This window comes from Boleophthalmus pectinirostris, unplaced genomic scaffold, assembly GCF_026225935.1.
Source record: "Boleophthalmus pectinirostris isolate CB_2022bp ecotype Guang Dong unplaced genomic scaffold, ASM2622593v1 HiC_scaffold_20, whole genome shotgun sequence".
NCBI lineage: Eukaryota > Metazoa > Chordata > Actinopteri > Gobiiformes > Gobiidae > Boleophthalmus > Boleophthalmus pectinirostris.
This window is the reverse complement of record NW_026571153.1, coordinates 32,408,173-32,436,164: the sequence shown is the minus strand read 5'-3', so window position 1 is coordinate 32,436,164 and position 27,992 is coordinate 32,408,173. Positions and strand designations below refer to the sequence as shown.

Here is a 27,992-nt window from a genome sequence, read left to right as displayed (position 1 = left end):
CAAGACTTGTTTTATTGCAGATCTAATCAGAAAACGTCTCAGGAAAGTCTCTCGGTTCTTGTGTATGGGTGTTTTAGACTCTACACAACCACTGCACATATCTATACTGATACTCTGCAGCTGAGGTCATAAATGTTCCCTGGGGGTGTGCAAACTGAAAGCACTGCTCTCTTACTCAAATTCCACTTAATCTGAGCTTTATTTATTGAACACAATCTGACCAGAAAGAGCTGACTCAGCTGGAACTGCAGCAGGTGACATGATTTGTACTGTTAAACAAGTCACTCTCACATTTGAGTTAAAAACCAAACTCCTAAACAGGGACGTGAACGCTCGGACTGATCACAGGCTCCTAGAAATGTGCTGTTTGTCTTCAGTTTTCATATGATCTGAAGTATGCATTGTGTCTCCATGGTAAATGCTGAACATTCTGACAATAGAGATGAATGTAGAACTCCCATGCATGATGCATGATGTCTCAGCAATGTATCAATATACACGACCAGTCAAAAGTTTAGGCACACTTTTTCATTTAATTTCTTCTTAATTTTATATATTTTTTTTTATTTCATTGAAGGCATCATAACTATGAATGGACTCATATGGAATGTAGTGAACAAAAAGGAGAGTCCCTGCCTCAAGTGGAGGAGTTCAAGTATCTTGGGGTCTTGTTCATGAGTGAGGGGAGGATGGAGCGTGAGACTGACAGGTGGATTGATGCAGCGTTTGCAGTGATGTGGTCGCTGTATCGGTGAAGAGGTCACTGTTGTGGTGAAGAGGGAGCTGAGCCGAAAGGCAAAGCTCTTGATTTACCATCAGTCTACGTTCCTACCCTCACCTATGCTCATGAGCTCTGGGTAATGACCTAAAGGACGAGATTGCGGATACATCATGGCCAAAATGAGTTTCCTCCGCAGGGTGGCTGGGCTCTCCCTTAGAGATCGGGTGAGGAGCTCAGTCATATGGGAGGAGCTCAGAGTAGAGGCGCTGCTTGAGGTGGCTCAGACATCTGTTCCGGATGCCTCCTGGGTGCCTCCCAGGGAGGGTGTTCTGGGCATGTCCCACTGGGAGGAGGCCCCAGGGAAGACCCAGAACACGTTGGAGTGACTATGTTTCTTGGCTGGCCTGGGAACACTTTGGGGTGTGTGTGGAGAGTCTGGGTCTTCCTGTTCAGACCGCTGACCCCACCACCCGGCCCCAGATAAAGAGGAAGAAAATGGATGGATAACTCTATATGATTCAAAACAGCCTCTACGCTTTGATCACTGCCTGGCACTTTAGGTATTCCACTATTGAACCCTGACATGACGTAAAAAACTACGGGGCAAGTGTCTGCATGTAACATTTGATTTATAATTTGAAATTGATTTAATTAAAAGAAGAAAACGTTTAATAATACATAAAATCTAGTCTTTTCAAAAAAGTTGAACAAAACTTTTCAAATCATTTCATATCATCATGTAAATCTTTTGTCACTTTAGACTCACTCACAGTAGGAGGAGGAAGCACAACTTTTACTCAAGTAAGAGTACTTCAATACAAATATACCTCAAGTAGGGGTAAAAGTAAGCAGTTCGAAAAAGTACTACAAGTATTATTTCTTAAGGTCATATTACACAAAATAAATTCTTGTGAGCTTTAAGCCATGTTACAGACCTGGAGTTGTGTTGTTTCATTCACACATGTTTGAGTAACCCTTTGTTATTAGTCTGTCTGCACCTCCAAAACTCAAAATGCTCTGTTCCACCTTGTGATGTCATGTAGTGGTCTGTTTCAACAGCTCCTTTTACCTTTAGTTCAGTAGAGACTGGCAATTCCAGGCCTGAAATCATCCAAATGATTCTAGTGAAGGTGTGTGGAGTTTAAAAACACAGTGGAGCACTTCCTGTATTACCACATGACATCACAAGGTAGAACGGTGTTTTCATTTTTAGAGAAGAATTCAGCCTCAGTTAGTGTTTTAAATGTGTGAATGAAACAAAACACAACTCCAGCTCTGTTTGTGATGAGGAAACTACATTAGAACATAAAGTAATATGAGCCTTTTGAAAGATACTCAAGTAAATGTAACTGAGTAAAAGTAACCAAGTACTACTACTGCAGCCCTTTGACATTATATACTATATGAGACTATTTTATTTTTCTGCGTGCTTGTAAATAGCAGCTCCAAAAGAAGTAGCGCGTGTGGGCGTCGTGACATTTCACCTTTTGTGTATCATGTCTTCACTTCCTCTGGTCTGTGGTGTCCTTCTGTGTTTGTCTCTGTCCCTCAGTGTGGACGCCCGAGAGGACAAAGGGAGGAAGGAGCGCGGTCCGCATCTGCACATGACATCAAACTGCGATTATTGTTCACAATAAAAACCAAAGAAAACCACCAAAACACTGACAATGAAGCAGGAAGTCCGCCATGCTAATATTGTGGTGAGCACCATTGTGATGAGAGTGTCGCAGAGGACGCTCAACACGACAGGATATGGGGTTAGGTGAAGATTTTTATAGGTCGTGTAATCGGACAAGAGAGATTCAGGATTTGCGATTTGTATTTTAATAATAATATGATTTTATTTAAAGTTCACATTTTAAAATCATCCATGAAAATTGACAAAAAGACTAACTAGAGCTGATACAAGAATCACATTTCAGCACTGGTGGAAGTAGTAAAATTCTGTAATTAAGTAGATTTTTTTGGCATCTGTAGTTTATCTGTAGTTACTTTTTCTTTTTTTTTTTTCTTTTTTTTTACAGTGGACACTTTTTACTCTCACTTTACTCCCTCACTTTTAAAAGCAGCCCTACATTTTTTAACTGGACTGAAAAGTAAAAATGACTTTTTAAAAGGGATGTAACGATATCCAAATCTCTGGGTTCGATATTATCACGATATGCATCTCACGATACGATGTTTTTTGCGAGATTTTGAAGAGGCTGATATAACTGTAGATAGGACACTTTTTTGCTTTTAAAATAGTTTAACAAGATTTTGGTGTGAATTATTACTGTAATAATCTCAAGAATTCAAGTCAAAAACATGTTTCTTCATGTTGTCTGTACTGAAATGAATCATGGGATATGGGGTTAGGTGAAGATTTTTATAGGTCGTGTAATCGGACAAGAGAGATTCAGGATTTGCAATTTGTATTTTAATGATAATAAGATTTTATTCAAAGTTCACATTTTAAAATCATCCATGAAAATTGACAAAAAGACTAACTAGAGCTGATACAAGAATCACATTTCAGCACTGGTGGAAGGAGTAAAATTCTGTAATTAAGTAGAATTTTTTGGCATCTAGTTACTTTTTTTTTAACAGTGGGTACTTTTTACTCTGACTTTACTACATTTGAAAGCAGGTACTGTACTTTCTACTGCCCTACATTTTTTTAACTGGACTGAAAAGTAAAAATGACTTTTTAATAATGATGTAACGATATCCAAATCTCTGGGTTCGATATTAGGATATTGTTACATTCCTACTTGAAATACGTGAAATACTTTTACTTTTTACTCTTCAAACCAGTACTTCAATACTTTCTACGATTTTTTCATGTAACGTTTTAACTTCATAATTTACTTTCAGTACTTTCATAACTTCAGAACATGTTTGTTTGGAGGACATTATGGTACTTTACTTCATCTGTAATCTAGTCCCTGTTTTCTGTGTCATTGTATAGTGAATTATAACAGTACAATAATAAAACATGTACTGGAGTTACATAATCAGAGTACAAATAATGAGTAACTGTATTCAGTTACAGTTACTGTTTCAGTGAGTGGTAATTGGATTACAGTTACTTTGTTGAAATAAATGGATTACAGGGCGGTGATTTCCTGTTTTCACATTTCGGGTTATATCCCCAGGTCTAAAGATCTAAACTAGATCTAAACCAGATCTAAACCAGGTCTAAAACCAGGTCTAAACTAGATCTAAACCAGATCTAAACCAGGTCTAAACCAGGTCTAAACCAGGTCTAAACCAGGTCTAAACCAGGTCTAAACCAGGATCTAAACCAGGTCTAAACCAGGTCTTAAACCAGGTCTAAAACCAGGTCTAAACTAGAACTAAACCAGATCTAAACCAGGTCTAAACCAGGTCTTAAACCAGGTCTAAACCAGGACAAAACCAGGACTAAAACCAGTTCTAAACTAGATTTAAACCAGATCCAAACCAGGTCTAAACCAGGACTAAACCAAGACTAAATCAGGATTTTAAAACAGGTTCAGATTTAACAGAAGACTAAACCAATGTAATGCTGTGCGGATCCGTGTTTTCATCTACATCATCAGTTCTACACCACATCAGCCTGGTTATAACACATATATATTTTTTATCACAAATTTTCAAATGACAGTTATTTTACCATGTTAAATCAAATTGCTACTGTAAACCAAAATATGTCTCTTTTTAAATCAATATCACTACATTTTAACAATTAACAGTATCGTGATATCGTATCGTCAAAAGTCTCACAGTAATATCGTGGGCTCTCACAATATATCAAATCACAAGTTCCTTTGTTTAAATGCGTGGAACTACATATCCCATGATTCATTTCAGGGCTATAACTGCAATGATTCACACTAAATTCTTGTCAATGTCTTTTAAAAGCAAAAAAGTCTCTCCAAAACATCACAATAAATATCGTCATCGTGATAATATCGTACTGAGAGATTTGGATATCGTTGCATCCCTACTTGAAACACGTGAAATACTTTTACTTTTTACTCTTAAAGTACATTTTCAAACCGGTACTTGAATACTTTTACGATTTTTTCATGTAACTTTTTAACTCTGTATTTGTACTTAAGTAAAATTGAGTACTTTCATAACTTCAGAACATGTTTGTACAAATGTAAACTACAGGGTTAGGAGATTTTTTTGTGGAGGACATTATGGTATTTCAAAATATTATCACTGAAGTAGAAGTACAAAGTAGTGGTCCAAGAAATCACTCAAGTAGAAAAAACATGGAAAATCTTACCTTCTTTATTCTGAGCATCCGAATCATTCACCACAATGAGTTTAGAAGAGAACAGAGAGGAGTTAAAAACAGCTAGCATGTTAATCACACACTTCCTAATTCTCAGAAATAAAACGCTTTATAATTAAGGTTGATGTAGTTGATGTGGGGTGACCTGATCTTGATCTAGTCTTAATCAGGACTGCCTTAGCTGGAGGAGTTGAATTATTGAGCATGTTTTGAGTTATGAAGGACTTATTTTGAGCTCAGGAGCTGCTTTTACAACAAATGTGCACTAGGCCAAGGCACATTTAGCTCAAATACATGAAAAATAAGGTACAGGTACAAGTACAGGTACTTTAACTGTATATTAACTATGAAGACAAAACTATAAATAATGCACAAAATCCAAAATGTTCAAAGATGGAGAGAAGAATGATAAAGCTGAGGGACACAGAGCGTGAGTAGAGCTGTAGAGGCACATTCACTCTGCCACCATCATGTCTGTGCACAGCGTCTAGATTAGAAATACGCCCACAGGTTCCTCTTTTGGCCATATAAACTGTGCAAGATCATGTTAAAATTGTGGCGTTGAAGCCCTTATACAAATTTAGAATACTGAGTGTGCGGTGTGTGATGGAAACGCTGTTACGAAGAGGTAATAAGAAGACACTGCAAAACTAGCAAGTCTATTGTGCACTTTTGCTTTTGTTAAAGCAGACTTTTCCCACAAAAACATTTTTTTTTTTCAGAAGTCGATTTGAAGTGATTTAAAATGCCCAAATGATAAGAGAATGATCCACAGAAGTGGGACATTATAACTACACAGCAGACACAACAGGTCTGCTTTACTGTAGTTCAGTCACTCTTTAACCCTTGAATCATTTACAGACACATTTTATTAAAGTTGTCGTAGATTGTAGAAAATATATATATATATATGTGTGTGTGTGTGTGTGTGTGTATATATATATATATATATATATTTTTTTTTTTTTTATCTGATTACTTTTATCAGAATATTATCAGAATATTAAAAACTATATTGAGAAAGAATATTACCCATATATAACGGAGTGGTCAGCTGCTCTTGTGGCTGCCTGGAGACTGTGCAAGAGACTAGCTCGGGAGCTAGAGAAGGAGGATGGACATTTGCGCTGCTCCAGGTGTCTTACACCATATGAGGCAGCAAATGTGTCAGAAGATCCTCAGAGGAAACACTCTGAGGGAATGAACTCAAGGGACTGTTAGATTGTTGCAAATGCTGCAACAGTTTGCTGCAGCAAAACTGGAATATCCCCTGAGATTAATAAAGTATCTGTGTGTATGTCTCATTTCAGTTCAACTGTTGTGTTCGATCCTCACCAGCTGCTACAAACCTCATCACTGTGTTTGTCATGCTAGTCAGTAGGGCTGTGCCAGTAATCCCACAAGTGGAGTGCCAGTAATCACATTTTAAATAAAATTCAGACTAAGATTAAGGGGAATACCCCATAGAAGTAAAACACCTCAAGACTTAAAGGTACAGTATGTAACTTTCCAGAGGTGGCATGTTAAAGCCGTACTTCAGAACATAAATATGATCTATGTCATACTTGCATAGAGTGTATAAAGAAGTGGACTAAGTGACATCACCCACAGCGTTCAGCTCCAGTCAAATGAAGCTCATGAGGCTAGCAGTTACAGGGTGAATTTGGAGCCGGGTTCCAAATTAGGAAAAGGAATTTTTAAAATTTACAGAAAGAACAGCAAAATATAAAGAGCAGGATCATGTAGAACAGGTTTGAAGAGGTTTTAGTGGGTTAACTATGTTCATTTAGATTTACACACTATACATACTATGGAACATGACAATCAAAGGAATGTTTCCATAGAAACAAGCAGGAAGAGGCCCTCCTCCAGGTCATCAGTAAGAGTTAGGTTTGTGGAGATGCAAGCCTGCTCACTGTTTCACAGTGCAATAAAAATAACAAACATGAAAATAAAAACATGTTTTTGTTGTAGTCACTTTTTTGGCTAAAAAGTTACATACTGTGGCTTTAACATGTACCTTCTCACCATGACACCAATAAAGTTCCATCTCATCTTTGAGCTTTCTGCCTTTTATTACTGCACGGCTCATACAAACATATGTCTTCACATTCTTCACATGGGGACATGTCCTACACACACGTCTCTGTGCAAAGGCTGGTCACATGATCATCTGCCCCACACACTGCCCCACTGTCCACAGAGGTCCATGTGAGGGGGCGGGGCAGAGAAGAGCCGACAGGAGCAGCACCTGACACAGATGCTCCTGCCATTCAATGTCATAGTGTCTAACTCATCATTAGGACTGTCTGTAAGCAAAAGGTTCAGATGTCTCCCAGGTTGTCGTAGATCAGGTCTGGTCTCCGCTCGGCTCTCTGCTGCTGCTGGCTGTAGCAGGAGCGCCTCTTGGACACTCTGCTGTACAGCTCCCCACTGCCCCCTGCCCTCACACTGTTGTTATTGTTCACATTGGAGAACTTTCCCGAGGGAGGGACGGGCTCTTTACGAGCACCACGAGCAGGTTTAGGAGCCGTGAGGGGTTTGGCCCACTTGGGCCCTTTGAGCAGGGCTCGGCCGGTGCCCATTGAGGGCGCAGTGGCCTCGTTATAAATAGTCTTTGGTAAAGTACTTTTGGCACAGCCCTCAGGTTCATCGTATATGTGCTCGTGCAGTACTGCCTCCTGACCTGCGGCGGTGCTCTTGGCTGCTCCGTTCAGGCTGAGCGCGCTGGTCTTGTGGCTCATGTCCATGGTGATGTGGTCATATACGTAGGAGTAGAGATCAGGAGTTGTGGAGGTGGAGGGGGCGGGGCCCTGAGCCTTGATGCTGTCCACAGGGTCAGAATATAGAGAGTCATTGGCCTGTAGGGGGCGCACACAGTCTGCAGGCTCAGAGTACAGCCCTGTCTGCTCATCGCCGCCCCCTGCTGCCCGACCGCGGGGAGAGCGGGGCGGAGTGCCCAACATGGCAGGCGTGTCTGGTAGGCCCCGCCCCTTCAGAGTATTTACTGTGGCCGCTTTAGCTCCTCCCTCTGCCCCCTCCCTGCGGCTCAGGACTCCATCAGCAGAGCCCGGTTTGCTCCCCCCTGAGTCCCCGTCGGCCTCTCTGCTGCTGGTGCTGCTGTTGTCCCCACTGCGCAGGAACGGTAGAGACGAGGGCCCCTCCTCTTGGTTACAGCTGAGCCGCCTCTCCTCAGCCAAAGCCTTTTGGGAGCGGATAGCCTGGTCCACCAGGGAGAAGATCTCGTTGCCCTGTTTGGTGTCAAAGGTGAAGTTTCCAGGCCCCGAGTCACAGCGACGGCCAGCCTCAAAGGAGAACATCACCTGCACAGCACACAGCAACACTGTCAAAGACTACACACGACAGCACAAGGACTACACACATCACAGACACTACACACATCACAGACACTACACACATCACAGACACTACACACATCACAGACACTACACACATCACAGACACTACACACATCACAGACACTACACACATCACAGACACTACACACATCACAGCACAGGAACAGTGTTGGGAAGAACCAAAATGAACACAGAGCATCAGAGGCACAGAGGAGCAGTTACGTTCTGAACACCTGAGTGTCCCACAGTGTGACACTTACAGTTTAGTAAAGACAAACTAGAGGCTTGAAATGCACCGATCCAGCTTTTTCAGTCCCAGTCCCAGAGCCTTAGGGACCTGCTGAGATCTCATATTTCTCATATTACTCATATGGTGAATTTAGCCCCAGCTGAATGAAATGATTAGCAGATGTAAAAAGGCTAACTTAAAATATATCTTTTACAATACTATAACAGATTTTGAATTTGTTGTAATTATGAATTATTTATAATGTGGTAAATAATGTATTAAAGTCCTCCACAGTACAACAGCTCCACGACAGAGTAGCAGAGGCATTATGTGATGTTTTATCTCAAAATTAGTTTTTCATTTTTAAGGCTCCATGACGACATCACAGAGGTAAAACAAACACTCTCTGTGTCATTAATCATGTTTTAGCATCTTAAGATCCTCCTCAGTTTGTGTTTAAGCTGCTCTGGATGTTAGCTGCAGTGACAGTGGCGTGCAGAGGGCCCTAAACACTACATCAGGTCTAGTCTACATCTGATCTATTCACCCAGTCCAATCCAAGACAACACTCTGCCTAGGCTCATACCGATATCACTATCAGATCAGTACATCCCTACTAGACACATGGAGACTCCAGATTTAAACTCAGGTGTGACTGAACACAGGGGCAGATGAGAAGCTGTGTGTGAGGAAGTGCGTGTGTAGATGGACCACCAACTAAATCTGAGATCACTGTCTATTCTAAGAACTTTAAGAAGACTTTATAAACAGACGAGCTGTAACTAAGAGCTAACTTCACTCTGTTCTAAATATGTCACAGATGTATATAAGTAGCTGTTTCAGACAAACCACATGAGTTCAGAGTCTGGGTTATTTCAGTCAGCGTCACTTCCCCTGTGAAGCTCCTCTGGTGCACTGCTGTGTGCTCTCACCTCATGATCATGTCCCTTTGCAAGAACAGACTCTGCTCTGTTGCCTGGCTTGCCTGGAAAGTACTGCAGTATGGCATTGTGGCATTGCTATCTCTCTATGAGGCTAAGCAAGTGACAGCACACAGTCAAGTTACCAGTCAGATCTGTGAAATGGCATCCCACTTATAGCGAAAATTCATATTTTTCAAGGTACAATAAAATAAAAAGGTACAATAAAAATTACACACAGAAAAAACTCTGGTCCACCTTATGACGACATGCTCCACATGCACAAAGTGCTTTTAAGCTCCACACACCTTCATTGGAGTCATTTGGATAATTTCAGCGCTGAAATTGCCAATCTCCACTGCACTAAAGTTAAAGGTGCTGTTAACTTGTAAACCACCACTACATGACATCACAAGGTGAGGCAGAGCATTTAGAGCTTTGCAAATGTAGGATTACTCAAACATGTATGAATGAAACAACTCCAGGTCCGTTTTTGAGGAGGTAAGCGCATTCTAACATGGCTTAAAACTCATAAGAGTCAATTTTGTGTCATATAGGAGTTTTAAAAAGCCTTTTCCTTAGTATTGAAATGAAAACAGTCACATTATGGTCAAGTAAATGAAATCTCCTCCTTTGTCATACACATGATTAGACACGTGCACACTCACCCGGTCTCGGCCATATCTCCTGAGCAGCTTGTAGGGCCACACTTGGACGGTCCTCTTGGTCTTTGGCTCCTTCAGGATCAGGACATCGCTTTCGGCTTTGAGCCAATAGCTGCCGGCCAGTCCACAGCGCTCTGAGGCCTCTGTGCGCTGGACACTCACCCAGAACTCATCCACTGCAACACCACATGGAAGAATCAGACACAACACTCTGGAACTGCTTTGAAACATTTAAGTAGTAGCAGCAGTAGCAGTAACAGTAGTAGTAGCAGTAGCAGTAACAGTAGTAGTAGCAGCAGAAGCAGTAACAGTAGTAGCAGCAGTAGCAGTAACAGTAGTAGTAGCAGTAGTAGTAATAGTAGTAGCAGTAGCAGTAACAGTAGTAGTAGCAGTAGTAGTAGTAGTAGTAGTAGTAGTAGTAGTAGCAGTAGTAGTAGTAGTAGCAGTAGTAGTAGCAATAGTAGTAGCAGTAGTAGTAGTAGTAGTAGTAGTAGTAGTAATAGTAGTAGTAGTAGTAGCAGTAGTAATAGTAGTAGTAGTAGTAGTAGCAGTAGCAGTAGTAGTAGCAGTATAATGTAAATAAATGGGCAAACATGTCCAGTGTTTTTGTGCTTAAAGTTGAAGTATTTGACTTGTATGGGATATTAACAGTTAACACATCACATATTTAGATCACCATGTTGCCTTTTATTGTTTCAAAAATGCTATATTCACCCAAAAATTTCTTTTATAAGTTTAATTTTCGTTCGTGACACTGTCTTCCCTCCCTTTGCCCTCTACACTAAGACTACGTTCAGACTGCAGCCTGAAGTGACCCAAATCTGATTTTTTGGCCCCTGTGCTCCTGTATCTGATCTTTTAATGTCAGTCTGAACGACACAGATCAATTTTTTTCAAAAGTGACCCAGGCCACTTGGATATGTGCTCCTAAAACCGATACATATCTGATCTTTTGACATGTGACTTCAGTGTGAACAGCCAGGTCACACTCACCCCACCTACACATCAGACTCAGAGTCTAGTTAACGGAGGGAAAGCGCGGTTAGCGAGTTATTAATATTTAGGAGGATCGCTGTATTCAGACCAAATTGGAGGGGTCTTATCAGAACCGGGCGGTTTCTTAAATGATTGCAAAGGAAATGTCCGCGCGAAGCTACAGACGATCCTGCCTCAAATGAAGCGGCCGTGGACGTGTAACCTGTCCATTTTCCCAAGACCTGGACCGTATTTTAGGAGACAAGCTCAGCGTTTAGGCGACTGAGCACGCTCGCTGTGTGTGACGTCGTCGTGTTCTCCAATGCGCATGCGGGACACTTTTTGGGTGTTTAAAGTTCACGCTGGAGATCACATACAAGTCACATTTAATTGGAAATGTGGACAACCTCACAAAAAAATCGGATTTCACAAAAAATCTAAATTAAGCCCTACAGTCTGAACGTAGCCTAAGTCACTCCCCCTTCAGAGAGACGTCACAACATAATAAGCTCGCATCCGGCTGCTGAACCTACTGCACAATCACATTAGGTTTGTCAGGTTGTTGTCTATTGCACAGAATCATGCAGCTAACCGTAAGGAGGGTTAGGGCCCAGGAGAGATCACTAAATGAGTCAAACATGCATGGATGACATCTCAAATCTTCAAACCTCAAAACTTCAGACATGTTTTTGTTGAGGGAAAAATGTTATAACATGGTAGAAAGCTCAAGAAAAATCTGCATTACAATTGTTCCCGGGTAAGAGCAATACTTACTTTGAACATGTTTACTTCATAACTGAGGATAGATCACGTTTAAAATGTAATATCAAAATCTAAGGAATCTACACTTCCATTAAGGTGAGAGTTAAATAATTGTGATTAAAGAGAAGGTTTTATGCATTTTTTTTTTTTAAGCTTTCTAACATGTTATAATGTTGTTCCCTCATCCAAAACAAGTCTGAAGAGGTTTTAGATGTCATCCATGCATGTCTGAGTGATTTAGCAGGCACTATTTGAACCCTCCTTGCAGCCCACCCACAAGCCTACATCACCCATGCTCCCACACAACAATTCTCCATAAATACACAAAAATATGATATAAAACTGTATTCAGCGACTTGACAAACCTGATGTGATGTGCAGTAGTTTCATTAGTGGGATGCTAATTGCTAATTGATATAGCATTTCCAAAACAATAAAAGGTAACACACTCATCTAAATATGTGTGTTACGGTTAATACTAGGGATGTCCTAGTCCAATACTGGTATCGGTATTGGCTTGGATCAGACTGGGTGGATAGATCAGGCTGATACAGTGTCTAGAGCCCTCCACAGGCTGCTGTCTCTGTTAAAACCATGATTAATGACACAGAGAGTGTTTGTTTTACCTCTAAGATGTCTTCACGGAGAATTAAGAGTGAAAAACAAACTTTGAACAAATCGGAGGAGCAGAGCCTAATGCACTAACTTGTTCACATATGTTCAGTACCATGTGCTTCTGCGGGCTTCTCATCTTTTTACAGGCCTCAAACAGCCTACATGATCTGGAGAAACACACTGCTTTTAGAAATAAAACAACACCTAATGCCTCTGCCACTATGTCCTGAAGCTGCTGTACTGTGGAGGACTTTAATACATTATTTTACTATATTATAACACATTCTTAATTATAACATTCATCGTTTGTTATAATACTGTAAATATATATTTTAAGTCGACCTTTTTACATCTGCAAATCATTTGATTCAACTGGGGCAAAATTCAGCATGGAATCCTTCATTGTTTATAGAGACTCACCCTAAACTGTGTAAATAAAATCATTTAGAATGAGAGGATCAGATCGATACTCAAAAAAATTTGGATAGGGACATCCCTATTAGACTGTAGTTTAATTTCAGCCAGGTATCGAGTATCCGGTATCAGTATCAGGACTGAAACAGCTCGATCAGTGCATCCCCATAGAAGTCAAATACCCCGTCTTTAAGGAATGAATATCAGTGTGTAAAAGTCTGCATCTGTGCGTGTGTGTGTGTGTGTGTGCGTGTGTGTGTCTCACCCTCCTCTCTGGAGTAGTAGATGAGGTTCTCAGACATCTGCAGGTCTGGAGCTGGAGGGCTGGGCTCAGGAGCAGCACTGCCCCCTCCTCCCTGTGGGACACATGCACACGTTTACAGATTTACAGATTCTACATCTGCACAGCCACTGCAAATCAGATCACTCCAATAATCAGACAACCCAAGAATGAGACTGGATTTCTGGTGTGAGTTTTCAGAAATCTGACCATCAAAAACATCTGGTGACATGTGTCAGTGAATCATTTTTACTGTTGAATTTGGAAGACAAGGTACAATGATTTTTAAGTAGCTATTTCAATCTTCAACTTTTTCTTTCCCTTTTTCTCCTTGTCAAGCTCCCAAACTCCCATGGCAACAGAGTGGTTGGCTGCTCTTGTGGCTACATGCCTGACACACTGAGCACTTTCTGAGCTCTGTTTTTAACATCATATCATGGGCTATTAACCATGTATAATGCAGCATGTGCAGTTCAGGGGACAGAGGTGAGGAACCGTTTTGTGATTGTGTGAAAAGAGGTGTTTGTTTTTCCTGTATCTGTGGAGACCGTGCAAGAGTCTAGCTAAGCAGTAAGCTATAGACCACTGAGATACTACGGGATTTTTACACCAGATGTGGAGGAAGACTGCGGATGCTACGGGACACAGATGAAGCACACTTTTGTCCAGATGCCTGTTCTTCTCCTCAAACTGCCAAAACATGGAGTCTGCTGACCCTAGATCAGACCACAAACTACACTCCCTACACCGCAGAGTAATACTTTTTTTTATCCTTTATGTTAAAGTAAAAGTAAAAACGATCGTAGCTCTTTTCATTTTTTTTATTTTTCATTTTTTCATTACTTTCTACATTTTATATACAGAAAACATAAAATATATGAAGCAAAAATATGAAAAAAGTGAAATAACTCAACTAAATATTTGTTTTTATATGAATTAATCCAAATTCTCAGTAGTATTAAGTATCCACCCTTTGCTTTGTTGACAGTGCTGCAAACCCTTGGCCTTCTCCCAGTGAGCGTCATGAGGAAGTCTCTTGAAATGTTTCACTTCACATCTGTGTGTCAGGGTCAATTAATGTCAAGAGTGCAAAACAGTGTTCAAAACAATGGGTGGATATATTTTATTGATTGATTTATTTTGAGTTTATTATTTTTGCCATTCACAAGTTGTTGACAAAAAATAAAAAAACTCATGTCGGTAACGGAGGGAATGAAATATGCAGCACTTTTTGGGCAATAAATCCAAACAGTGATAACTCTTGGTTCTCACTTACATATCCTTAACAAACTGGTTTGAATATTTGCTTCATATAGTTTTCTACCATATGGTACAAGATTAGGTTGAAAAACCTCTGACTTTTTGACTCATGAGATTTTTTATTAAGAAAGGTCATGGTAACGGAGTTCAGTTTTATTCATTTTGTGTCTTATACATCTCAAAACTGCTCTAAGGTAAACATATCTGTTGCCTATATTAATTTTCTATTTGAAAGTTTTATGTAAATTATCATTAACAAAGTGGGTGGTTTTTTTTTGTTTTTTTTTGTAGACAAAGGCTGACTAAATGCATTGTGTAACTAAAAAATAATCTTAAATAATCGTAATTTCAAAATAGACCAAAACAATTGTGATATTTTTTTCCATAATTGAGCAGCTCTACTAAAAGTCTTTATGAAACCACTTCTAGCGCACATGATGCACATCGGGTTTAATCATGAGAACAGTGAAAATGTCAAATGTGTCGCATCAACGAGTTTCCTTCCATGGAACAAACAACAAAACTGTAGCTCTAACAAAATAATTTAGTAAAAGTTGCCAAAAAATACTCTTGGTGATATATCAATACAGCAGCCCATGATATCGATACTGTACCATCAACATGTATTAAACTGTACGATGCAAGTGCACGTTGGAAGTGAGCAGTTCTTTGGAGAAGTGAAACAAAAATCAGGTTAAGAGCGCCGTCGGAGTGACCTGTGAGCATAGTGACTGTTACCCTGCCAGTGTGTCATAGTGTTAGCCCGTTAGCCGTGTGCTTTATCAGCTTCTCACATGGAAACTCCCAACTTCCTGTTCTCTTGTATACCATGTCATATTAGCATATTCAGAGTTGTCAGAGTAATGACCTTCAGAACACTGATAACTAACTAAGAAAATGTATTGGGTTTGCAAAATAAAAGGTTTGGGATTTTTTTTCTGGCTTTTTATGGGCAAATATTTATAATTAAAGAAGGGGTATTACACTTCTGTGATAACTGTAATAACTGCGAACACATAACATATTTAGATCAACATGTTACAGCTATATTCACTGAGTCTCCCATCCTTTAGTTTAGTTTGCACCTTATGCACAGATACTTTTTGCGGACTTCTCTTCAGCTTTTAACAAGATGCAGCCAGATATTTAAATTGGGGCCTGATCAAGCAGAACTAAACAGCACGGCCAAAAATCATCTGATATAAAAATGTATTGAACAGATACATATGTACTCTAGTTTATGAAACTGTTGACCTTTTTTCTGTACCATTTTTGGTTCTAAAGTTCCATACGTTTTAAACAGACCATGTATGAAACATGGAACAAAAATTATTTCCCAATTTTCAAAGACCTGCAAATCATGTAAATAAATGGATGTATTTCATCATATCTTGTGTTATTCCATCTTTGAATTGTTGATGAAGGTACAGGATTTTTCAAAAAAATTTATTTAAAATGATAAAAAATTAGTTTGGAAGGACTGACATATTTTATAGAAATAGTTTCCTTTCATTTTGAAGTAATATTAAAGTATTCAGAAGAAAAAAGTGACAAATTATGCAAAATCAGGCACCTTCTACTTGCACAATTTTCCCTCCGCTACTTTTCACTCCGTTACCATGACCTTTCTTAATAAAAAATCTCAAAAAGTAAGAGGTTTTTCAACCTAATCTTGTACCATACGGTAGAAAACTATATGAAGCAAATATTCAAACCAGTTTGTTATTAACCATGTATAATGCAGCATGTGCAGTTCAGGGGACAGAGGTGAGGGACCGTTTTGTGATTGTGTGAAAAGAGGTGTTTGTTTTTCCTGTATCCATTGAGACCGTGCAAGAGCCTAGCTAAGCAGTAAGCTATAGACCACTGAGATACTACAGGATTTTTACACCAGATGTGGAGGAAGACTGCGGTTGCTACGGGACACAGATGAAGCACACTTTTGTCCAGACGCCTGTTCTTCTCCTCAAACTGCTCAAACAGTTTGTTAAGGATATGTAAGTGAGAACCGCTAGTTATCACTGTTTGGATTTATTGCCCCAAAAGTGCTGCATATTTCATTCCCTCCGTTACCGACATGAGTTTTTAAATTTTTTGTCAACAACTTGAAAGAATATCACAGGTTTAACTTGACCCTGTTGGAGTGTAACTCTTTCCTACATTCTGATACTTTACTTCTTTCAATAGTCCCTCTAGTTTCTCAATAAGAGACATTTGAATGTCAAAAATCTGCCCCTGTTTCCCTCCGTTACCACTTGACCGGGTCTACCTGATCAACTTTTATTGCTACTTTTAAACTTCTTAACCCTCCGCACACAGAGAGTCCTGGTGAATGGGGAAATGTCCACTCCCATCGTTTCAAACATTGGCCTCCCCCGGGGTTGTGTTTTGTCTCCGCTACTTTATATTCTGCATACAGATAGTTGTAGGTCTGCAAAGTTTTCAGATGACCCTGCCCTCCTCTCTCTCCTGCAGGAAGCAAACTCAGACCACGGCCAAGCTCTACCTGCTTTCACTGAAAGGTGTGATAACAACCACCTGGACCTAAATGTAGCTAAAACCAATGAAATTATTGTGGACTTCCGGAAAAAAGTTCACAGCTCAATAGCCAGCTCCATCCACGGGAAAGTAGTAGAAATGTTGGACTCCTATAAGTATTTGGGAACTGTGTTTGATTCCTCCCTAAGGTTTGATAAGAACACTGAGCAAATGATCAAACGAGGACAAGAGCGGGTTCACTTGATGCGGAAGCTCAGCTCTTTTAATGTGTCCCCTAACATTTGAAATCATTTTTATTGTTTCTTTATCGAAAGTTTGCTGACCTTTTCTTTTATTTGTTGGTTTTATGGATTATCTGTTAAGGACAAGAACCAGATTGTAAAAGTGTGCGGTAAAATCAGTGGTGTTCAGTTGGAGGATTTGGCCTTTGTGTGGAGACAACTGGTGCTCCAAAAGACTAAAGTCATACTGTTGTGCACTCACAGTTCATGAGCACAGCAAAAGACATTCACCCCACAGCAAAAGACTAATCTCTACGCCAAATCTTTTATTCCTTCTGCCATAAAACTTTTAAATGGAAAGTGAATTTGCTACTGTGTCCCTGATGCTCTGAGGTTTGAACGTACGGCATCTGTTTTTCTTTTTCTTTTATTATTTGTGGTTTGTGCACAACCAGAGATGTGCGAATTAATAAAGTTGTTGACTGATTGATTGATTATGCTAAGTCGCTCCCCCTTCAGAGCAATATCACAACACAATCAGGGTACGTCCTGGAAATGAAACCACTGCACATCGCAGCAGGTTTGTCAAGTTGCTGTGTACAGATTTGTATTCTGATTTTGTACATTTATGGACGGAGCGTTGCATAGAATCTCACAGTTAACCGTAAAGAGGGTTCAAATGGGGCGGGAGAGATCGCTAGATTATTCAAATATGCACGGATGACACCTAAAGCCTCCGTGTTTTTGACGAGGAAACAGTGTTATAACAGGGCAAGACGCTAAACAAAAATAAACTTTGTAAAATACCCCTTCTTTAAATATTTCTATTAAAAAAAATATTTAAACTGATTTTTTATGATAGATTAGATAGACTGACAGTAGATTGATTTGATGACGATAATCAGATTATGTTTTTTGGTCCTGCTTGAGAGTGATAGAACTTTAGTTAGAACTAGAACTGTTGGTGCTTGTCTATGCCAAAATATCTGTGGAAATGTCAGCTTCATAAATCTGCTCCATCACCAAATCTTCAACCAACAAGGTGCACAGAGACAAAACTTTTTCCATGAAGAATTTACCCAGAACTATCACGGTAAGAAAGACAAAAAGGCAAACAACAACGACGCATTAGTGAACTATGCCTGAGCAAAACTAACTTTATGGTCATGAATAAAACGGAAGTAATAAGTAATTTATTACTAAGTAACTTGTTAATTCATTTGTGCAGTTTGAATGCTAAAGATGTTCACAGAATACATATCTAGCCTGCACCTGCACAAATCTCTCTGTCTATACTAATATCTACATCAGACACGTTAAACTCAGGCCCGGGGGTTAAATTTGGCCAGCGACATAATTATATTTGGCCCGCAAGATCATGTCAAATATGTATTGGAGCTGGCCCGTCGGCTACAGATAGACTAAAGAGACATTATTTATTTAAAAATGTGTTATTGTATTATGTGATGCTTGTTCTGGATTCAATGTTTAAACAAAACTATTATTAAACATTTATTTTAATAAGAAAAGGTTTAACATTACATATCTCAAAAGAAGAGAAAACATGCAAAAAACATTTAAAAATATATTTAAAAAAATTATAGTTTAGCCCATGACTTAGTCCCAGTTTTTAATTTAGAGTTTGACACCCCTGATCTACATCCTGAAATCGATTTTTAATTTTAATTCTAGAATCAGTCCGAGTGAACAAGTTACTTATGTTTTATTCATGACCATAAGGTGAGTTTTGCTCAGGAGTAGTTCTCTAATGTGTCATCATTGTTCGCCTTTACGTTTTCATCTTTCTTACCTTCATAGTTGTAGATAAATTCATGGAACCATAACTGTTGCAGGGCACTGTCTTTTTCGTCTCAAACGCTCGCATAAACCTGCTCTACCTGATCCTGGTGTTTAGCCCCTATAACTGCAGGCCTCAATGAGCTTCATTTGACTGGAGCTGAACACTGAGGTGACGTCACACTCCTTTAGTCCACTTCTTCATACAGTCTATGGCTCAAGCATGAGTGGTGGGAGCAGCGTTACCTGGAAGGCGATGTCACACATGGTGTCCATCCACTCTTTGGCCGTGGCTCTCTCCGCACAGAACACGTGCGTTTTGTCATTGGTCTCCACACAGAAGGCGGACATGTTGTCTTTGGGGCAGTTCTCGGTGAGCGCGGGCAGGATGGAGATGCACTCGGACAGACGGATGATCTTCTTGTCCAGTTTTCGAGTCTTCTCATTGGCCCCCGAGCCTCCCGAGAAGCCGCCCCCAGACCCCGACGAATCGAAGAACTCGAGGCGGGCGATGCCATTCTGACTGGCAGGATAAAGGACGAACCAGTTCTTCTTCCATTTCTGAGGACACAAAGGAGCAGAGATGTTAGATCATCAGGGAAAGTACATTGATTCTCCCATGAATCACATTTTAATCCTGAGGTCTACAACCATTCTTCTAGTTTAAAATGTACACTAATAGAAAATAAAAACCATACTCATGGAAATAAGATAAGATAATCCTTTATTGGCCCCCATGGGAGAAATTTGTCTTGGGACAGAGGGTCACATGCTTTAACACAAAGATAAATAAAAGTATAAATAAAAAGGAGACCAAGTATGACCACAAGGGATGCACCAACAAGACATTTAAGTCACTCTATACAGACAAGCTCTTCAGTCTTGTATTCTTTTAATAATTGCAAACTCCCTAAGCCTATGTGTAGAGTGATCAGATGTTCCTGTTTACCCGGGACAGTCCCACTTTTGAGCCCTGTGTCCTCTGTCTCAGCAGATTTATACAAAACCACTGATATGTCCCAGTTTTATACAAGAAATGTCCCAGGTGTCCCTGTATTTGACCAATTTGACTTTTGTCAAAAGTAAAGAGAGGCATACATTGTCACTTGTTGAGTTAAAATACAGAAAAGCTGCTGAAAAATGACCAAAACACAAAGAAAATGCGACTATACTGACTCACGTGTTAGTCATGAGTGGGCCGAGAGCAGAACAATTTTCCTTAATTATGCACTAGTTTCAAATTTTTATTGTTGCCAACCACCACAAACCGGGGGGTGTCCCAGTTTTTAATTTTGAAAATCTAGTCACTCTGCCTCTGTGCAGTTTTGATTGCACATTGTAGAAAGTTAAATCAATACTTGAAAACATTCTTTAAGGAGCTAGATTTGTTGTGTTGATACTTTGCAGAGGCATCACACTTCTGCATCTCTACGGAGGAATGTTCAGTAATTACATTTTTTTAAAAGCACAAACCACCTCACTCTGTCAGATTGTGTTACAATAAATATTAAGTCTACCAAGTCTCAGATAGAGCAGTGCTTATAGTATAAATACTTGGGGTGTAACGATAGCCAATGCTCATAGTACGATGTTATCACGATATGCATCTCTCGGTACGATATGTATTGCGATATTTTGAAGAGGCTGATATAATTGTAGATGGGCCACTTTTTTTGCTTTTAAAATACCTTGAAGAGATTTTGGTGTGAATTATTTCTGTCATAATCCCCAAAATTCAAGTAAAAAACATATTTCTTCATGTTGTCTGCACTGAAATGAATCATGGGATACGTAGTTGCCAGTGGCGGATCGTGCATTTCACACCTAGGCCTTCAGTAGTGCTCCGTCTGAAATAATTCACTCCTCAAGAACTATTTTATTGTTATAAAAGCATCTTGTTCTACAGAAACACAGTATAAAGAGCCGTGGAGATTCTGTGCACAGAGAAGTGAGGAGAGGGGTGTGTGGTGCACGGAGAAGAAGTGAGGAGCTCCGGGCTGCTAAACCAGAACTAAACCAGGACTAAACCAGGACTGTTGTCAGGACTGGCAGGAAAGTGTACCCGCATAGACTCACGGGGCTTGGCTCCACACCGCGCAGGGCTCAGTGCAGCTGTCGCCCGATGGCACTTTGCAGACACCCTGCTCCGTTGTTTCGGGGGTTCTCTCTCCCGCTCTCTCTCAAGTCCAAGATTAATCCTGATTTAGACCTGGTTTAGTCCTGGTTTAGTCCTGATTTAGACCTGGTTTAGTCCTGGTCCCGCTACAGATGCAGTTTGCTGCTTTTGGCTGGTTCGCTCTCTCACTGTCCAGTCACCGGGTCTGAATCCGGTGACGTCGTACGCCTGCCTGTGAAGACCTCAGGGACACTTCGTGTCTGACTCTGCCTAGCAACAAGTGACGGCTGAAATGTGATTAGTCAAATGCTTTAATATGAAAATACATGTGTGGAAGCAGCACAACCATCGGAAAAACTCTGAAAGGAAGCGGACAGAACATTTGGAATTATTTAATAATAATATAATTACATCAGTCTGTGATTCAGATATTTTTTTAGACCAGCAGAGAAGGACTTGCAGACCCTGACGCTGAACCACTGGTAGTTCCCGATGTTTATTTGCTATTGCTAGTATAAAACCATGCATTTAAGCAAAGGAACTTGTGAGTCGATATATTGTGATGGTCTATGATATTACTGTGAGACTTTTGATGATACAATATCACAGTATTTCGGTTATTATTACATGCCTAATAAATACCACACTTGTAGCCAATGGAAAGACATTTCCATGGAAACAAGTGGGAGCAGACCCTCCTCCAAGACAAATAAGGGTCAGGTTTGTGAAGATGCAAGTCAAGCCCATTCAGCGTGAAGGAGCAGGTTTTCCATTATAAAAAAAAAATAAAAAATAAATAAAAAATCTATTGAGAACATTTTGTCCATGATGGCTGCAAGGTAAGAGTTATGGAATTGCCTCTACATATATAAACCATTACATTTGTCAAACTAGGAAAAACAGGGGGATATAAGCTCTATTCACACTTACGTCACAAAAGAGGAAGACATTTGAAAAAAATGAGATTACAACTTCTGGTGTAGTTCCCGACACTGGGCTGTGATCAAACCCACGGAAGTAAATGTGATCAGCGGCCCCCTCATCTCTTCTAATCACATGTACCCAGTGCACTCGGAGTTGTGTGTCAGTGAGGAAATGATGAAAAAGGAGGTGTGGTTGTAATTGTTGATTAGCAGAACATAACAATTTTCCTAGATTTTGTCAAACTTACTACCGAGAACAGAGACCGCAGGAAGTTGTCATCGCATGTTTCCAAACATCTACCTGGTTTGTGATGTAAGCCTGAATAGAGCCTATTAGTAAAACCTACAATCAGTGTTGGGAAGGTTACTTTTAAAATGTAATCCCCTACAGATTACAGATTACATACCCCAAAATGTAGTTTGTAACGTAATCCATTAAATTACTTAAGGTGAGTAATGTAATCTGAATACTTTGGATTACTTGGTTTGCTGTAGAGAAACAAAGACGAGGACATCATAACGTAAGATGTTTTGTCTGCTAAAAGAAAATAAAAAGCCCAGACTTTACTCAACCAAATTAAAAAATATTATTGATAGAAGACGAGGAGACACGTCCACGCAGCAGGATTTAAACCTGTTAAATCCTGTTTGAGATGTAGTTTAGACCTGATTTTAGTCTTGGTTTAGTCCTGGTTTAGTCCTGGTTTAGACCTGGTTTAGTCCTGGTTTAGTCCTGGTTTAGACCTGGTTTAGACCTGGTTTAGACCCGGTTTAGTCCTGGTTTAGTCCTGGTTTAGACCTGGTTTTAGACCTGGTTTATACCTGGTTTAGACCTGTTTTTTGTTAAGAAAACAAACAAACAAAAAAAAGGGGGTATAGCCCAAAATGTGAAAACAGTAAAATACCTCTATCTAATCCATTTATTTCAATCAAGTAACTGTAATCCAATTACCACTCATTGAAACAGTAACTGTAACTGAATACAGTTACTCATAATTTGTACTCTGATTACGTAACTTTGGTACATGTAATCTGTTACTCCCCAACACTGCCTAAAATATAATTATGTTGACTATGGTTTAGGGACATGGTTAGTCTAAGTGTCACAGTTCTGCCTTTTGTTTACATGCTTATTCTAGGTACGCTGCCACTCATAGACTTTTTTCACAACAGCCCCGCTGTAGGGTTGCGGAACTTCTGGTTAATGGTTTTCTAGCGCAAAATATCTGTGGAAATGTCTCGCATAATTTCCACCAGTTTCATAAATCTGCCCTAACATTAAAACTTCAACCAACAAGATCCACAAAGGTTAAACATTCTAACATGAAGAATTTATCTACAACTATCAAGGGAAGAAAGACAAAAACTTAAAGGTGAACAACGATGACGCATTAGTGACACACTGAACAAAACTAATGTTATGGTCATGAATAAAAGAGAAGTAACTTGTTAACTCAGACTGATTCTAGAATTAAAATTAAAAAATTTCATCATGTCCATATTAGCATAAATAGATAGATTTATACGTCATCTGTGAACATCTGTAGCGTATACACTGCACAAATCTCTATCTATGCTAATATCTACATCATGAAATCAATTTAAAATGTAAATTCTAGAATCAGTCTGAGTTAAGTTACTTAATAATGAATTACTTATTACTTACGTTATTCATTACCATAACGTTACTTTTGCTCAGTAGTTGTTCGCCTTTAAGATTTCGCCTTTTGTACCGTGATAGTTGTGGATAAATTCTTCATGTTAGAATGTTTATCCTTTGTGAACCTTGTTGGATGAAGATTTGGTGATGGGGCAGATTTATGAAGCTGGTGGAAAATGTGCTAGACGTTTCATTTCACTTTATCATTTCATTTCATTTGAATTGAAAACCTTTAACCGGAAGTTCCTCTAGAGGGACTGTTGTGAAAAAAGTCTATTGCCAAAGCGTTCCGGGGCAGTCTATATATCCTCCCTCTGTTCATTCAGTCTCTGCTAAACTGTTGACCAGTCAAGAGAGACACTCAAGCTCTGTATCCAAAACCATGTATCTGAAATCTGTTGTTCGCAATTTGTGCAATTCTGCATTATTCCCTGTTTGAAGTACCTGTTTCTGAGTTTATTCCTAGCCTGTTTTCTAATTAAAGGGCCCATCTCAGGCAAAATAACTCATTTCACATTGTATTTTCTGCACATAAACAAGCACAATTTGGGTTTTGGAACATCCGTTACACAATAGTTCTGAAATCTTACTGATTTCTTGGAGACACAGTCCAGGTACTATGAAAGACCGACTATTGCTCATCCCCCCGCCCGTCCTGAGAAAGCACAGGCTCCGCCCTCCAAACGTGACTTAGGCGACGAGTGAGCCGCCCTTCCTAGGCTCATCTCAGGGAGGGAGGGGGAGACAGGCCCTGATAGTGGCAGGAATAAACTTTTATTCATCATGGCGATACAGCGCGTTCAGCCGCATGTGTTGGACCCGGAATCGGACGAGGACTTTGAGGTGCACGAAGCTGAACATTACTGATTGGTAAAGTATTAATAAACACTAGTAGATAAACTTATTATATCGTGTTCACTGCAGTGTAGAACAATGAGCTTATGCTGTCCCTTTGTTTAGGTGTTCATGTGTCAGCCGATGCAGTGTGGAGGTGGTAAAGTGAGGGAGGGGGCGGGTGCGAAGTGCTTTCTGCTACATCAAATGCGTCATTGTTGTAGCAGCTTTAGTTTGTTGTCACGTGGGAGGGTGTAAGAAATACGCTGCAATTTGTTTAAAAAAAAAAAAACGCCAAATCAATCTAAAAAACCACTTTGGCGACATATACAAGGCCCACACATCCCTCTTAGAAGGTAGAAAGCTCTGAAAAGTTGATTTTGCATGAGGTGGACCCTTTAAAGAATTTCACAGTTTTGGAGGATATTTTAATTCACATAAAATCATATATTCATTTGCAGTTTATCAGCCTGCTTTATTAGATTAAGCATGACCTATAGAAGGACTCTTTGTTGAGCTGTACTAAGACGGTTGCGTTTGACTGTGTTCTTTGTGTTGCATTTGAGTCCAAGTTGCCAGCGTGACACTGAGCTGTCATCTGTACGCCATGTGAACTCAACCATAATCCTCTCTTCACAATTACAGGCCAAAAAAGTTAATCATTTACTGCAGCGTGGAGCAACCAAGTCCATAACAATCCACTCCACTGTGTCTCGTCTCGCAGCGGACAGCCCCTCCCACCTGACCTTTAACCTGTGAGCTCACTCGGAGCTGATGCAAATGTGTGCATTAGCTCCAAAATGGCCGCCACGTGCCTCCAGTCGCCCCGCAGCAGAAACGGGGAAGAGGAAATGATGCAAATATGGACAGGCACATTCACTTCCTCTTTTCCACATACACTAGTTAGTATTCAGATATAAGACCTGGGTAACTGGGCTACATGCAAAAATTCAGAAAGCCTATTTTTTGGAATTACAAGCAAAATGAGGACGCACTGAAAATAGCCGTACTATTTAAAGTGGAACTAAACACCAAATCAACTTTTATTGCTACTAACTGTGTATATGGTGCTTTAATATACAGAATTGTCTACTGTTGCTACTCCTTTTTGGCAATTTTAGAGCTAACTACGTAAATTTGTGTCTTTCTGTGCTGCCTTCATGGGCCACTGCAATTTCAAGTACTATGTGACATCACACAAGACTGGCCTGATTATTACAGCCAAATGTTTGTAATCAGAAACAGGGGCGGAGTTTGAACTGTGGATACCTGTTACACCACTGTTCCTTATACCTCCAGACCCCGAGTTTAAGAGTTTGCGTTTAGTTAGGGTGACAAAACGTCCGTTTTTGCCCGGACATGTCAATTTTTCACGTCCTGTTCTGGCCGTCCGTGTTTTTTTTTTTTTTAATAAAGTGATGCAAATGTCCGGGTTTTCATTACCCTTCATTGGGCCATTAAATTGAGTGGCTCGTAGCTCTCTGTGCATCAGAAGGAGCGAGCAGACACAAACAGTCGGTCAGCCTGCAACATGTCGAAGCACAAATGCACATTTAACAAAGACTTGTACAAGAAATTCCCCACTTTCCATCCCGGTCAGGAAAGTAGGAGGCCATGTGCGCAGTGTGCAATGCAGGTACATATATTTCAGTGTCCAGTGGGGGTGCCAGGTACCTCAAAGCTCACAGGACACTGAAAAAACATTAAAAAGCTTTGCCAGATGAGAGTAGCTCAATGTCGATGATGAGGCCCCACCTCCCACCCCCCATACAGTGTCCTGGTTTTGACAAATACAAATATGGTCACCCTATGTTTAGTCCCACTTTAAAGCAGCATTACTCCATTTTCAAACTGCGAAAGGAAGAAGTAGGTATTTGAATATGGATCTCACAAACCCATTGGAACGTTTGGATATTAAATCCACTTGCGTGAGCATTTCATAGCTATAGAACTGCTTTTTTCAGATGGAGGAAGTGAAGCCGGTATGGCCCAGTAAACTTAAAGGAACTGTATGTAGCCTGAGCTCTTACAATTTAAAATAAGGAACTACAATCACAACTGACTCTTTGTTGCCTGTGCTTTAAAGCGTCTGGAGCCTACTTGTTTTTCTTCCTCATGTTTTGAGTCTTACCCCTGTGCCAATTTATTGTGTGAGCAAGGTGAAAAATGTCTACTGTATACAGTTTGCGTCTAACTATAAAACATCAGGTGTATGTGTTAGCATGCTAGTTGTTGTTAACCTTACATGTATGCCCAATTTACACCAAAGTGTAAGCGCAGTAGCACAGCACACGAGCAGGTATCACTTTCCATTTTAACCGGCCACAAAATGGTCGCACAATTTTCACCACGCGCGTCCAACGGCCGTCATGATGCTACGTACTGCTCACATTAGATTGGAGTTCTAATTTTACTGCGTCAACAGAGCGTCTCCATGCTTTTTAGCACGAGCAAAACAGAAAATACGCAAACTGTGTCAAAATAAACTCCCGATGCCCTTTCAAGATACGTTCTCTAAAACCACTAGTCATGTAACAATTAATACATAAGTAATGCAAAAAGTTTAGTGTTTAAATGTGAGAATACACAGAGTTTGGCGTCACAGGAGCAGCTCTGTTGCCGCTAGTGTAAATTGAAGCTTTTAAGGCTACATTTACATGATGACAGTCTGAACAGACGACGCAAAAGTCGCGTCTTCACTTTTTATTCCGCATGTGAAGACAAAGTGTGTGGAATTCAATTGGGTGTGCATGCCAGGTGGCTAGGTGATGATACTAGGTGGTGATGTAACGTGACGTAAACACGATCTGACCAGAGTTTTGTGTCTTGGGCAGTGTAGACATAAACACTACAGTGGAGCTTATTTAATTTTTCCACTCTGGAGGGCGGTTTCAGATTTAGCATTTAGAAGCCCCAAAAATGCCGTCACTGTCTAAACAAAAAGCAAAAGACAAAAATATTATGTCATTTTTATCCGTAAGCGTTCTCATGTAAACAGGCCCTCAAGTATGAGCGTATGCAGCTCTGTAGACGTTATGTGTTGCTGACGCTCCTGGTGTAAATTCCACATTAAGTCAAAACTGCGCTCTGGTCTCTGGGAGCTCATCTCGGTGAATAATTAAGATGCTCAGAATGCAAAAGTTAAGTATCTCTGGACCACTTTCACAATGTAAAGATGGTCAAATCAGCTGTAGCTTCTTCAACCTGCAGATAGAGACACATCCAAGTTTGTCTCATTTTCAGTACAGTCGTCCCTCATTATATCGCGTCACCTTCTGCGGTCTCGCTGTTTTGCGGATTTTTTAAGTGCAATTTTGCATGCTTTTTTTTTTACAGTGTATTATTGCGTATTAGGGGTGGGTAGTAATTACACATGGGTGGGTCAGGACTAAACCAGGTCTAAACCAGGACTAATCTTGGACTGAGGTGCGGCGCTCTCCATCGGTCCTTTCTCCTGCGAGCCTGTCTCAACAGT

The 27,992-nt window shown here is 40.1% G+C and overlaps 1 protein-coding gene across 1 annotated transcript in view; it reads right to left on the bottom strand.

Moving 5' to 3' along the window:
* Nucleotides 1-7,044: 7,044 nt before the first annotated feature.
* Nucleotides 7,045-27,992, bottom strand: part of dok1b (docking protein 1b) — a 37,786-nt gene continuing 16,838 nt past the window's right edge. Inside the window, exons 2-5 of the mRNA XM_055156467.1 lie at nt 19,231-19,545; nt 13,193-13,283; nt 10,165-10,337; nt 7,045-8,311 (exon numbers count right to left, since the gene is read on the bottom strand). Of these exons, the coding sequence (XP_055012442.1) occupies nt 7,313-8,311; nt 10,165-10,337; nt 13,193-13,283; nt 19,231-19,545 (1,578 nt within the window). The 3' untranslated portion in view covers nt 7,045-7,312. The remainder of the gene's footprint in view (nt 8,312-10,164; nt 10,338-13,192; nt 13,284-19,230; nt 19,546-27,992) is intronic.